We start from the raw sequence: 13856 nt of genomic DNA, 5'->3' as shown, positions 1-13856 counted from the left end.
TCAAATCTTACTTTGTTTATTTGACGATAATTTTAATATGCCATTCAGCAGACGCTTTTATCCAAAGCGACTTACAGTCATGTGCGCATACATTTTTACGTATGGGTGGTCCCGGGGATCGAACCCACTACCCTGGCGTTACAAGCGCCATGCTCTACCAATTTTACATTTAGATACTGAGTCTACAGTCTACTGCTGGTATTTCAGTGATATTTTGTATTTATATGATGAACTTGATGAACCCAACTTTGTACGGAGTGAGGAGGTGGGAAGCGTTTTACACTTCACCATTTTAAGCTTTGTTTTCGTTTTATAATCCCATGTTAATTAGTTGCAAAACTCAGGTTCTTGAGGTTTGACGTTTTTACAAAACCATACACGTTCAAAAATAGCACTAAATCCATGAAATAAAAAGGTATTCCTGCAGTACTTTCCACTGACTAGAGGGAAATTATACTGACTCAATAATGCTAATGGATACACATAAAGAGCATAAAGATCTGTATACACAACCATATAATTCAAAACAGTGCCCTATGAGAGAAGAGGAGTCAACTCCAGAGGATCTACGCAACACAACAGGAAACAGACCCACCTGAAAAGCAGGTTTTCCACGCTCTCACTCAACCAACAGATGCATGTATGAACCATAAATACACATGGATGGAAGGGGCCGCTGCTGTGGATACATGACCCATGTCCCAGTCAGGGGAGAGAGAGAGGCCAGGCCAGAGACAGAGACAGAGACTCACCGGTGGGCTGGGTTCAGGGCGATGGCCCGGGGCTGGTCCAGGTCCAACCAGAATAGCACCTTGCGAGAGGTGCCATCCAGGTTGGCTACCTCAATGCGATTGGTCTCCGAGTCGGTCCAGTATAGTTTACGGCCCAACCAATCACAAGCCAGTCCGTCAGGGGAGTCGAGGCCCGAAACAACAACAGTTTGCCCTGTCCCCAATGCCTCTTTCAGAGCTGAAAACAAAAGCCCAACATTTCAGAGGGAACACTTAGGTCTACACTTCAATATCAATATCCCTCCATTAATAGTGACATTCTGGTGTTATTTTCTAGATTTATCCTTAGGTGTTGGACCTTTCTTCAAGTTTATCTATGCGTTGCAGAATAAATGAATGTTTTTCAATTATATTTGCACCAAACTTAAAAACAACTAAATATTTAACACAGAGATTTAACACACTTACAAATGTAAGACAACAACATAAGAACAGTCCCTAACTCAGATGTAGCAGCGTGAAGCTTACAGTTGGTGGACTGATTGTAGTAGGTCTGCTTGATGGCCTCCTCGCTGACGTCGGTCCAGAAGATGAGTCCTTCAGAGTAGAGGAAGTCCACGGCAGCAGCATCCTCCAGATCACTGACCACCACTGCTGACTCTGGCCTCCCCATCTCCACATCCACCAGCCTTACATCCCGCCGGTTGGCAAACAGCAGCAATGGGGATCCTGAGGAAAATGAGAAGAAATACATTACATTAAAGAAAAAGGTACACAGCCATACACCCTATTCTCATTTAGTACAGTCAACTACCAAGGTTGAAAAGTAACTAAGCAGAGAATTCCATGACAGTTCATGTTAGTTACATTTAGAATCGAGTTAGATATTCCGCAATGAGAGTGAAAGCCAATAGCCAAAGGCTGGATTGCATAATGTGCCACACAGTAACTGGTGCCTCAGTGACTGTTGAGTGGGATCGGGGCATTGGATGCATACACACAGACTGATGTCATCAGAGGCAGACAGTGCTGACACAATGCCTGAGGACAAAAGAGGAGAGAGGGCTGTGGATTGGGGTGCCACGCTGTGGTTTACCAGCATGCCAGGTAACTAAGCACCAAGACACCAGATAAGATCCATCATTGGTTTCCACCACATTACAGCGCTTCACTGGGACAGTTACTCCAATACTATGCGACATCAGTTTAATATATGAATAAGTCTGAGTGGCATAGTAATAGAAAACTTAGGCTACAGAACTTTGGTGTCAACTCTCTGCCACTTGAATTGACTTTTATTAAAAGAGCATAAAGATCTGTATTTGGCCTAATAGAGTTGAAAAAGGGGTATTTCCATCTAAAAGGACCCATGAGCACCAACATGTGAAGTTCATAGTAGCCAGGGTTTCCGTTGGCCGGCAGTTGGCGGCTTTTGCCTCATATGTTGGTGCTCATGGGTCCTTTTAGATGGAAATACCCTATAGAGGAACATAAAACAAATCCCATTGCAAGATAATGCTTTTAATTCATTGATGGAAATACCAGTCGATGTAAATACATTTGACAGTCATGCTTATCAGTCTATAGGTTATTTGTGTGTATTTTTGTTAGTCATCATGCATCTTATTTATCCAACACAACTATCACACGTGGACAGCATACAGAGTCTATTTTGAGTGGGATTTCTTCTGCTGGAGTAAAACGTGCTTTTGCCCATTCATTGCACAACAATTCTAAATGCAATCGCGTGTTAAAAACAGTTTTGGTGCATGATTAACTGTTAATTGAAGCACGCCTCCCATTCAACATTCAAGTGCAGGCAACAGGCTATAAGCGCATCACCCACCACTTTACAATGTGAGCTGGAGGCAGTATGCATTTTGAAAACATACTTAATTGTTTGAAACCTGAATGTTTTATTTCATATTATGCTTACAATTGTATCCTACCATTTCTAACGTTCTGTGTGCCAGTTATGATTTTCATAGGCGCATTTTTGTTGAACAGTTCATTACAATAATAATGTTTTCGTTTCTCAAAATCATTGTCACGTGCTTAATCATAAACATTTGAATTAAAATTATAAAAATCTTAAAGTTAAAAAGTCAACTAATGCGAGATCACCAACCTCTGCCATATGGACACACTGATATACCGTGTTCCATTGGCGGCTAAAGAAATAGGCATAGGTCTACGAGCTTGTGATTTGAAACAATCCACAGCAAAAAAAAATTAAGAAGCGGATTATCCTTGATTCCTCTGTGGCCAAGTCATGTATTTTGAATAATTTTATTTATTTCTGTATAGACAGGAGTAATTATATAATTTGGGCAAATGTATTTCCTCCCCACAGCGGAGTCACTCACCACCTTCCGGAGACATTTGAAACCCCACCTCTTTAAGGAATACCTGGGATAGGATAAAGTAATCCTTCTACCCCCCCCCCACACACACACAGCGGAGTCGCTCACCACCTTCCGGAGACATTTGAAACCCCACCTCTTTAAGGAATACCTGGGATAGGATAAAGTAATCCTTCTACCCCCCCATGGGTTGCTGACACAATCCTAGTCAGCAACCCATCCTAATTGTTGCATCTTTAGATTCCACCTCTTTCAAAATGTCTAACAGAGATTTTCATCTCGGTCACATATGGAACATGAGTTGCACGTTCTGTTAAAATGCATTACCATAATCTAAATGGGATTGCTGTCATTCTGAGCAATGCATATGGGTCTGGTTAATTTCTCAAATGGCCGGTAAATCTTTCCGGTCATGTTGTCCTGACAGTAGCAAGTTAGGTGTCAAATGAAAGATAAGAGTTTTCCATCCTACAAATGAGGAATAAGGAAAGGCTTTGATTTCTGGTCAAATTTATGGAAAAGGGGTCTTTCATAACATATACCAGAAAAAGTGTTCAAATGTATAAGAAATACATCAAAATACAATATTGAAGTAAAGACCCCTGCAAACTAATATTAACAAATGTTTTGTTTTGGAAATAATTTGCCTTCTGTAAGTTTTAGAAACATTGCCTTGTAATTCTGTTACCAAAAACCCACATACAGTGGGGAGAACAAGTATTTGATACACTGCCGATTTTGCAGGTTTTCCTACTTACAAAGCATGTAGAGGTCTGTAATTTTTATCATAGGTACACTTCAACTGTGAGAGACGGAATCTAAAACAAAAATCCAGAAAATCACATTGTATGATTTTTAAGTAATTAATTTGCATTTTATTGCATGATATAAGTATTTGAGCACCTACCAACCAGTAAGAATTCCAGCTCTCACAGACCTGTTAGTTTTTCTTTAAGAAGCCCTCCTGTTCTCCACTCATTACCTGTATTAACTGCAACTGTTTGAACTCGTTACCTGTATAAAAGACACCTGTCCACACACTCAATCAAACAGACTCCAACCTCTCCACAATGGCCTAGACCAGAGAGCTGTGTAAGGACATCAGGGATAAAATTGTAGACCTGCACAAGGCTGGGATGGGCTACAGGACAATAGGCAAGCAGCTTGGTGAGAAGGCAACAACTGTTGGCGCAATTATTAGAAAATGGAAGAAGTTCAAGATGACGGTCAATCACCCTCGGTCTGGGGCTCCATGCAAGATCTCACCTCGTGGAGTTGCAATGATCATGAGGAAGGTGAGGGATCAGCCCAGAACTACACGGCAGGACCTGGTCAATGACCTGAAGAGAGCTGGGACCACAGTCTCAAAGAAAACCATTAGTAACACACTACGCCGTCATGGATTAAAATCCTGCAGCGCACGCAAGGTCCGCCTGCTCAAGCCAGCGCATGTCCAGGCCTGTCTGAAGTTTGCCAATGACCATCTGGATGATCCAGAGGAGGAATGGGAGAAGGTCATGTGGTCTGATGAGACAAAAATAGAGCTTTTTGGTCTAAACTCCACTCGCCGTGTTTGGAGGAAGAAGAAGGATGAGTATAACCCCAAGAACACCATCCCAACCATGAAGCATGGAGGTGGAAACATCATTCTTTGGGATGCTTTTCTGCAAAGGGGACAGGACGACTGCACCGTATTGAGGGGAGGATGGATGGGGCCATGTATCGCGAGATCTTGGCCAACAACCTCCTTCCCTCAGTAAGAGCATTGAAGATGGGTCGTGGCTGGGTCTTCCAGCATGACAACGATCCGAAACACACAGCCAGGGCAACTAAGGAGTGGCTCCGTAAGAAGCATCTCAAGGTCCTGGAGTGGCCTAGCCAGTCTCCAGACCTGAACCCAATAGAAAATCTTTGGAGGGAGCTGAAAGTCCGTATTGCCCAGCGACAGCCCCGAAACCTGAAGGATCTGGAGAAGGTCTGTGTGGAGGAGTGGGCCAAAATCCCTGCTGCAGTGTGTGCAAACCTGGTCAAGACCTACAGGAAACGTATGATCTCTGTAATTGCAAACAAAGGTTTCTGTACCAAATATTAAGTTCTGCTTTTCTAATGTATCAAATACTTATGTCATGCAATAAAATGCAAATTAATTACTTAAAAATCATACAATGTGATTTTCTGGATTTTTGTTTTAGATTCCGTCTCTCATAGTTGAAGTGTACCTATGATAAAAATTACAGACCTCTACATGCTTTGTAAGTAGGAAAACCTGCAAAATCGGCAGTGTTTCAAATACTTGTTCTCCCCACTGTATCTTTAAGATATTTTCACATTTCTCTCAATAATGAAGAGGGAGGATAATGAATGTTCACAGAAGTAACAAGTAAAGGTAGACCTACCAATTAGTTTGTGTTAATGATATCAATTTTGTTCATGAATTATTAAGTGTTTAAAACTCGTAATGCTGTTAACAAAATCGGTAATGGAATTAACGCATTTTAATTTGCTACAATGGGAAATCATAGTAGTCACAAACCAGTTGGTCACCTGCTACTGTCCTCCCTTCCACTGCCATACTGTTATGTTCAACTCATAAAAGTTATTTTGTCATCTGGTAGTACAGTATAATGTACTGTACATATCTACCGGACCAACCAAATGTCGTCTTGTTTGGGGGCGGAGCGCATTACAATAATACCCAAATATGCAAAAAAAGGATATTGCATATTTCTACCTTTGTGTACCTATTCAGGATACATCACCATTAAGAGAATGATATTCATATCCATAATTAGGCATTTCTGTACAGCACAGATCAGGGACCCATGATGTAATTCCGTTACCGTATTTCCGTTACCTGATGTAAATCCACTTCACCTACTGTAGTTCAATAACCAAAATAAATGTTTTAAAACTCAAGGTGTCATGTCATAGCTGACACCCCATTCTTTCTGCAGACATCATTGAATCTTAATTCGGAGCAGATATTTAACAGTTTTTTGGAAAACGTGGTAGCATTTAAAAAAAAGAGGGAGATTTTACCGTAATTATGTTATCAAACTTAGCATCTTCACAGTTCTTCCAGTAAATGTGTTTTTGTGAAATTGTCTTTGTAAATTGTTCAAAGCAGTCCTTGTGCATAGAGTTGTATGGTTTGTTAAACTTTGAAATCAATGTTTTTTGCTTGGCATACAAAAATCTGAGTAAAAGCATAATTCCGTTACTGTGGTATTGCCCATAAGCAAACAATTAGCCTAGTCAGCAATGTTTTATTTGTGTTTTACATAAAAAGTTGGCAAAAAATGCTCTAACTTTCTCTGGGGTATAACCACGTGCTTCAATCCCCTTAGGTCCATACCTGTGACCTTCTAATCATAGGCCATGTTGGAGATGTGAAACTAGCATGGACATCAGATTTTAACATGGTGGAGCCAGCCAGACAGTCTGCTGCTTGTTGCTGCTAATGACGACTTCCTCCCCTGAACAGGGTAAAAACCCAGACTAATCACAACGTACTGCCCGTCTGTCTACACATCCTTAGAACACGACTCCTCATTCTTGACTACAAAAGGGCTGCAAGGCAAATTAACAGATGACCTACAAATTTAAAACGTCAAACTTTAGTTTCTATCCTCCCCATACATAGGCTTCAATGTCCAACATAACCTTTTTTAGACCACGATTTTATTGCGGCATAAAATCTGGATTCCACAAACACATACCATTTGTCTTTGTAGTGTGGTGCACATGTTAGACAGTGAGGGAGACACTGAGAAGACTGCAATCATACAGGTACTTGTGAAGAAATAAAGGGAGAAGAAGCTTTAGATGTAAAGCCACAAGTCATAGCCTAATTCTCCCATAAGGCCATGTGTGCCTCAGTCTTTCTTTCTTTTCTTCCCTGAATCACAGGTCAAAACTGAAAGAGGAGAAGTGTGACCTACAGAGGAACATAAGAACACAATATCACTCCCTAAAGGTAGAGGAGAACTAGGCCTATGCTATAGAAATGCCACAATCACAGAAACGCTGCATCTAGAAATAAGGCCAAGTCAACGCTTGACATACAACAAGTAGCCTACATACTTCTTATTAGATCTCAAGGATGTAGTGTGGAAGTAGTCCTAAGTGGTTGTGTGTATTGGACATTGGCGTGTTGAAAATAAATATGCAGCACTGGTAATCCAAAGGCATTCCTAAAAAGACAGCAGAATGTGGAGGCGCAGGGAGAGACCAACGAAAGCCATCAGTGAGGATTCTTGACACCTCAGCCCCCAGTGGATACATAACAGTGGGGATTACAAAGATCAATCTCACCACAACAGCTGAACTTTTTATGAGAACAGAGCAGAGGCAGCAGCCAGGCCTGTCCACTCCACATGCTGCAAAGCAATCGCACTCTGTCTCTGCCCCAACACAAGAGGCAGGGCCAGGGAGCAGCCAGTCTCACTACCAAACAAACAATGCCAGCTCTTTCCTAAACATCCATGATCGGCCTCTGGGCACGATCATTTCCTCGGAAGAATGTGATTCCTTATTTTACCATCATCATGTTCAAGTGGCTCCAACAGCGGGATTATCCAGCTAATATAGACATGGAAACGAACAGCCTATGGGCCACATTTTCATTTGGTGCTGTAGCTTATCTCAACCCTAACACCTAGGTCTAACCGGTGAGGCAATCATCAACTCTATATACGGCCCACGGGCCGCCAGTTGGGGAGCCATGCACTAGAAGGAGGGGTTAAAGCAACAACAAAAAACATGACTGAAACTTAAGTCGATTTCAGATCGATTGTCTTCGGGGCCAAGTTAACCTCCACTTTCATGTAAAAAAAATAATGACCATCATGCTTTTATGGAAAGAGGATCATTTTCTGCATGGATTAAACTGAGAGTTTGACCAATTACAGTCCTTATCAACAAAAATGAATTTTTTTTTAATAAAAACAATAATAAATAAAAAGAACTTTAACCCCTGACTAGAAGGCTAGTTTATATAAAAATGGCTAACCCACACAAAAACACTCATAATAGTCCCTGTTCAGGTCCATCTGCAAAGCAAAGAGAACTTTCCATCTGCATAAAACAGCCTGAACCTGGAAACGTCCTTGAAAAAGCACAATGAAAGCTCTGGCACTCTGGAGAAATGCACTCTCTGCAGATGGGTCCACCATGAAGAGAGAAAGTAAGACAGGGTATAGGGTTCAGAAACTTCAGCCATTTCCTTCGTTTTCATCAAAGTGCACTATGCCGGACCATGAATTTTGCACATTAAAATAAAATCAAAAATAGATAAGAGGATGGAATGTACAGCACTCCAGCATATCAAATAAATACCTGGCTACCTGAATAAGAAACTAAATTCTGCTCAAGTGCACACTGCTCGGGAATACGCTTATGTACTGAAGTCCGCTCTGTTTTATTATTGCACAGGGTCCCAAAAACCTAGGCCTACTTCTGAGTAACTGTCCATCTCTAAGAACAGCTGTCCTGACATTTTTCTCTGCTAGTTCAAAAAATTTACTTATTCAACATTGCCTCATACCAGCTTTTCCAGTCAGTCATTTGAAAGAGAGGTGAGTTGGGAGTACCTGGATCCAGTGAACTTGGCATTTGTGGAAGAGGAACAGCTGAGGAGTCTGAGCATGTCACCAGGATTAACTATAATAATAAATAATAATAATATGTCATTTAGCAGACGCTTTTATCCAAAGCGACTTAGTCATTCGTGCATACATTTTTGTGTATGGGTGGTCCCGGGGATCGAACCCACTACCTTGGCGTTACAAGCGCTGTGCTCTACCAGCTGAGCTACAGAGGACCACTGAGCTAACTAGCCCTCCACTGGGAGAAGAGATGGGGGGCGAAGGGAGAGGGGTGTCTACTCTACAAGCTTCCGGAGCGTCCTAAAAGGAAAGAAGGCAGAAAGCCTCCATTGCTCTAGCACCGTGACAGCTTGAGAAGTGATTCCCTCCCTCTTCTTTTCTTGTCTTGTTTTGTTCTGGTTGGAAGGAAGACCAACAGCTCCCTGACTCTAAAGCCTTATCAGCGCTGTGCAGTGTCTGGGTGTCTGGGTGTGTGGGGGTGAGGACGGAGGAAGAGTATGCCTAGGTGTTGGGAAAAGGAGTGTGGGAGACCCAGGGGGAATCAAGACAGCCTGCTACTGCGTAGACTTCAGGTAAACTTCCTCTCTAGATCCCCGGATGAAATTAAACAAATAACCTATTCGTATTTCAAAAGTGAATTTTTTTTTGAAAAATATCATATCTATAGGCATACATTCTTCACCATGGAATTGAATAACATCCACACCTCAAGACAAGCTAATTGTTCCATACACTGCAATGCTTTATTTTAACAGTAGCCAAAACTCAGATCTATTGGATAAATAGTGTAGGTATGAAGGGATTGATTTATGACATGCAGTCTCAAGAAAGCAACACAATTACATAACATTGTCAAACTTATTTTTTAAATTTGGAGCACTGAAGTGATCTAAGGGCTGAATCTTACCTAGGATGTGTAATGTGAGATGTGAGAGTAATTGAAACTTTTAAAAATCATACATAAAATATATATGAGCTTATTTTTTTATAAACAGTGATTGATACTAGTCACAGGGCAATATAGGGCGTCTCTCTACACACAGCACTGGGTGTTTGGCTTGACTGGTGTTTAATGACACTGGTTTTGTGTTTTAGCCTGTGAGTGTGTATTACACCTGCTCACCCCTCCCTAAATCCTGTGGAAGTCACGCACTGAGAAGTTCTCTCAGGTTGATACATACTGCTTATACCAAAGCAGTGACACATGGGTGTAACTAAATGTACAGTTCATTCATCAGAGTTGGTGAAAGATGGGATTGGCCCTAAACAAAATAACCTATTTCATGATATCACACTCTATATGATAATTAGCCCAAATCAATGCAGGGAAAAAGGATCAACAAATTAATTGTGGGCATTAAAGAGATGTCCTAATCTGCCATCTTCAACTTAAAAGAAGAATGGCCATAAAACCGAAAAAGATTCAGTCTATTTCAACTTACCCAACTTTGGGAAATTGTCTACTGCTGCACTTTGTGTGTAGGCCTAATCATGCTAGCACACTGCATACAGAAAGACTTGATTTACTTATTCCTAGGTATTTGATCTAAGGTGAACTAATGTCATCCATATAGTCCAAACTCATCCATAGTCAACCTATTGGAAACAGCTGTCTAATAGTGTATACAATATTTGCATGGGACCTATAACAGTGTGGTAGACAAAAGATGCACCAAAATAACCAGGAACTATATAGACCTAGTCCCACTTGTAGACTTTTATTAGATATGGTTTTTGTGATATTTTTGTAAAGACCAGGAATGTAAATGGTGAAAGGTTTGTTATGCATTTTGTTAGTGGTTCAATAGATCCATCTTACAAAATAACAAAAATGTATATTTGTCTGCCTATTCATGCATTCAGAAATGTTTGTGCACATTCAGCCTAACTGTCTCACCTATCTCATTGGGACATTCTATAGGTCTATGTTTTGCTACTTCAAAACGAAGTGTGTGGAAAGAATCAGATAAATAACTTGTCCTTCCTTCACTTTCCCACAAACATTGCACACTTTCAAGCAGAAAGGGGCTCCTTATGACACCCGACACCGGCGATCAATCGCAGTGCATTGAGGCCTCCGAGTATAGGCTCTAAAATGAACTTTTGCGGTGCCCCGCTAGAATGAAGTAAAGTTGGGCTAAAGAAAGTCTAATATCAGTTTTTGAAAAGTTTCACTATTCTGATAAATTGGAAACGCGAGACAGTTTAGGCTTGAGTGAACTCCTGCGATTGTCTCGCCACGGAGTCAGTATCCAACTTGGAAAGAAAAGACTCAAACGTATAATATTTAAATAAAATACACGAAAAGACATATGCTACTTCAACTTTAAAACACAAAAGCATAACTTACTTATATCTATTATAACTACCGACCTCTAGCGAGACACATTCACGTAGCTATAGCCACATTGCTACCCAGTGTTTTCTAAAAACCATATTACAACTTTGCAAGCTCGGAGCAGAGTCCGAACAAAAAAAGTCACTACTTACCATTAACTACAGAGAGCAAGCTACTATAAAACAGTAATTCCACGAGAAAAACGTCCATTGCAATTCCTCGTGGCTTTAATTCCATAACTCCGACTCCATTCTTCTGGTTACTTGTGCAAAAGAAAATTAAAATCCGAGCGACTGTCTTGGTCGATACTTTTGTTGGAACGCTACTCCCGCCTGCCTGCCTTGATCGTGGAGGCACATACGGGAATGACAGCGGAAACCGGACGACGTCACCAGACATATGGTTAGTTTATGCCCTCGGTGTTTCACTTGATCATTTAAAAAAAGTTGCACCTTTTAAAATAAAGCACATATCTAATTTTTGTATGTCACAAAAGGTTCATTTAAAATCATTGAATTCCAAAGCATCCAATGACAAGATCCTTGCTACATCTAAATATTTTCTAAGAAAAAATACATAACTTAAGGCTTTATCTCACAGGTCCAATAAATATACACTATACATACAAAAGTATGTGGACACCTCATTGAAATTAGTGGATTCGACTATTTCAGCCACATCCGTTGCTGACAGGTGTATAAAATCGAGCACACAGCCATGCAATCTCCATAGACAAACACTGGCAGTAGAATGGCCTTACTGATGAGCTCAGTGACTTTCAACATGGCACCTTCATAGGATGCCACCTTTACAACAAATCAGTTCTTCAAATTTCTGCCCTGCTAGAGCTGCACCGGTCAACTATAAGTGCTGTTATTGTGAAGTGGAAACCTCTAGGAGCAACAACGGCTCAGCCGCGAAGTGGTAGGCCACACAAACCGCTGAGTGTTGAAGCGCTATACGCTTAAACATTGTCTGGTTGCAACACTCACTACCGAGTTCCAAACTGCCTCTGGAAGCAACGTCAGCACAATAACTGTTCATCGGGAGCTTCATGAAATGGGTTTCCATGGTCGACTATCCGACTCCAGAGCAATGGAAACGCGTTCTCTGGCGTGATGAATCATGCTTCACCATCTGGTAGTCCAACGGACGAATCTGGGTTTGGTGGATACCAGGAGAACGCTACCTGCCCGAATGCATAGTTCCAACTGTAAAGTTTGGTGGAGGAGGAATAATGGTCTGGGGCTGTTTTTCATGGTTCGGGCTAGGTCCCTTAGTTCCAGTGAAGGGAAATCTTAACACTACAGCGTACAATGACATTCTAGACGATTCTGTGCTTCCAACTTTGTGAGTAGGCCCTTTCCTGTTTCAGCATGACAATGCCCCTGTGCTCAAAGTGAGGTCCATACAGACATGGTGTGTCGTGATCGATGTGGAAGAACTTGACTGGCCTGCACAGAGCCCTGACCTCAACTCCAACAAACACCTTTGGGATTAACTGGAATGCCGACTGCGAGCCAGGCCTAATCACCCAACATCAGTGCCCAACCTCACTAATACTCTTGTGGCTGAATGGAAGCAAGTCCCCGCAGCAATGTTCCAACATCTAGTGGAAAGCCTTCCCAGAAGAGTGGAGGCTGTTATAGCAACAAAGGGGACACCAACTCCATATTAATGCCCATAATTTTGGAATGAGATGTTTGACGAGCAGGTGTCTACATACTTTTGGTCATGTAGTGTTCTGTCACAAGCTAGATTTATATGCTGTCAAATATTGATTTATATAAAGTAGTAAATATTGAAATTATTTCTTCTTAGCCTAAAAACACAAAATATAATTTGCGAACTTTTAATGATGTGAGAATAATTTTGACTTCTTAAATATATTGTGTAGGCTACAGTGGATGTGAAAACAAAGTGACAAATTGAGTCCTTCTTGGACAAGTGCAAGATGATTTATTGGAAGACTAACATCCGCTCCTCAAGAAGGGTAGGCTATAGGGGTGTACACTTCCTTACAACAAATGGCCATGTAGGCTTTACTGCATCTACCCAGAGGATACTTGGCATGCATAACCCTTTATTTTTAGCATCACCTATTTATCATCTAACAGTATCTGTCTCCAAATGAGTGTTGCACTTTGATTTGCTTAGCTGACACATAATGTGTCTGAAGCTGCAGGATGTGAAAAAAGGCATTTTAAACAATGGCACACTTGGTCTCTCACTGGGTAACTTCTACCCATGTTCTCCATAATATACGGTATATAATGCAATAGCAGAGCGGTACTTTTATGATATATAATTTGCCCTTCATTCTTTCACAAGACTCCAGGCGCTGTAAACATTGAGGCTTAAGCCATAGTCCTGGCAGAAAAAGCACTCCTCGGGTTGAATGCTAAGGTTCTCCAACTGGCATGAACTCGAAAGGGGGAAAAGTAGAAGCAGATGTCCCTCTGTGTGTGAGCGAGGCAACCATTCCCAGCCCAGAGAAATATGCCATAATGAAACCTGCCTTTACAGTCACCTGCACCATATAGCCTTCGTCATGCCCTTTGATCCAATGGGCCCTATTCACAAATCATAAAAGCTGCCTTTCTATTAGTCTTTGTTGCTTATAAATATTGGGTTTTTCAGTAATATCCACGCCACAGTGTAACAAATAACCCTAACACAGTAATGAAGTCCATGTGGAACAGGCCCTCTCAAAACAAAAGGCTTATACAGGCATCATGTCAGTAAGCTTATCACTAACCCCCTCACTATCTGCTTCTCAACAGATATTCATATTGCAGATATTGAAATCGCATGTCCT

General features: G+C 41.3%; 1 protein-coding gene across 1 annotated transcript in view; it reads right to left on the bottom strand.

The window, feature by feature from the left end:
- The window catches only part of LOC121576749 (low-density lipoprotein receptor-related protein 5), a 95082-nt gene extending 83686 nt beyond the window's left edge, over nucleotides 1–11396 (bottom strand). Inside the window, 3 exon segments of the mRNA XM_041890164.1 lie at nucleotides 753–969; nucleotides 1260–1460; nucleotides 11191–11396. Of these exon segments, the coding sequence (XP_041746098.1) occupies nucleotides 753–969; nucleotides 1260–1460; nucleotides 11191–11275 (503 nt within the window). The 5' untranslated portion in view covers nucleotides 11276–11396.
- Nucleotides 11397–13856: the final 2460 nt, after the last annotated feature.

The sequence above is a fragment of the Coregonus clupeaformis genome, chromosome 11 (assembly GCF_020615455.1).
Source record: "Coregonus clupeaformis isolate EN_2021a chromosome 11, ASM2061545v1, whole genome shotgun sequence".
In the NCBI taxonomy this organism is placed as follows: Eukaryota; Metazoa; Chordata; class Actinopteri; order Salmoniformes; family Salmonidae; genus Coregonus; species Coregonus clupeaformis.
The sequence above is the reverse complement of the archived record's forward strand: the minus strand, read 5'-3'. Positions and strand labels throughout refer to the sequence as shown.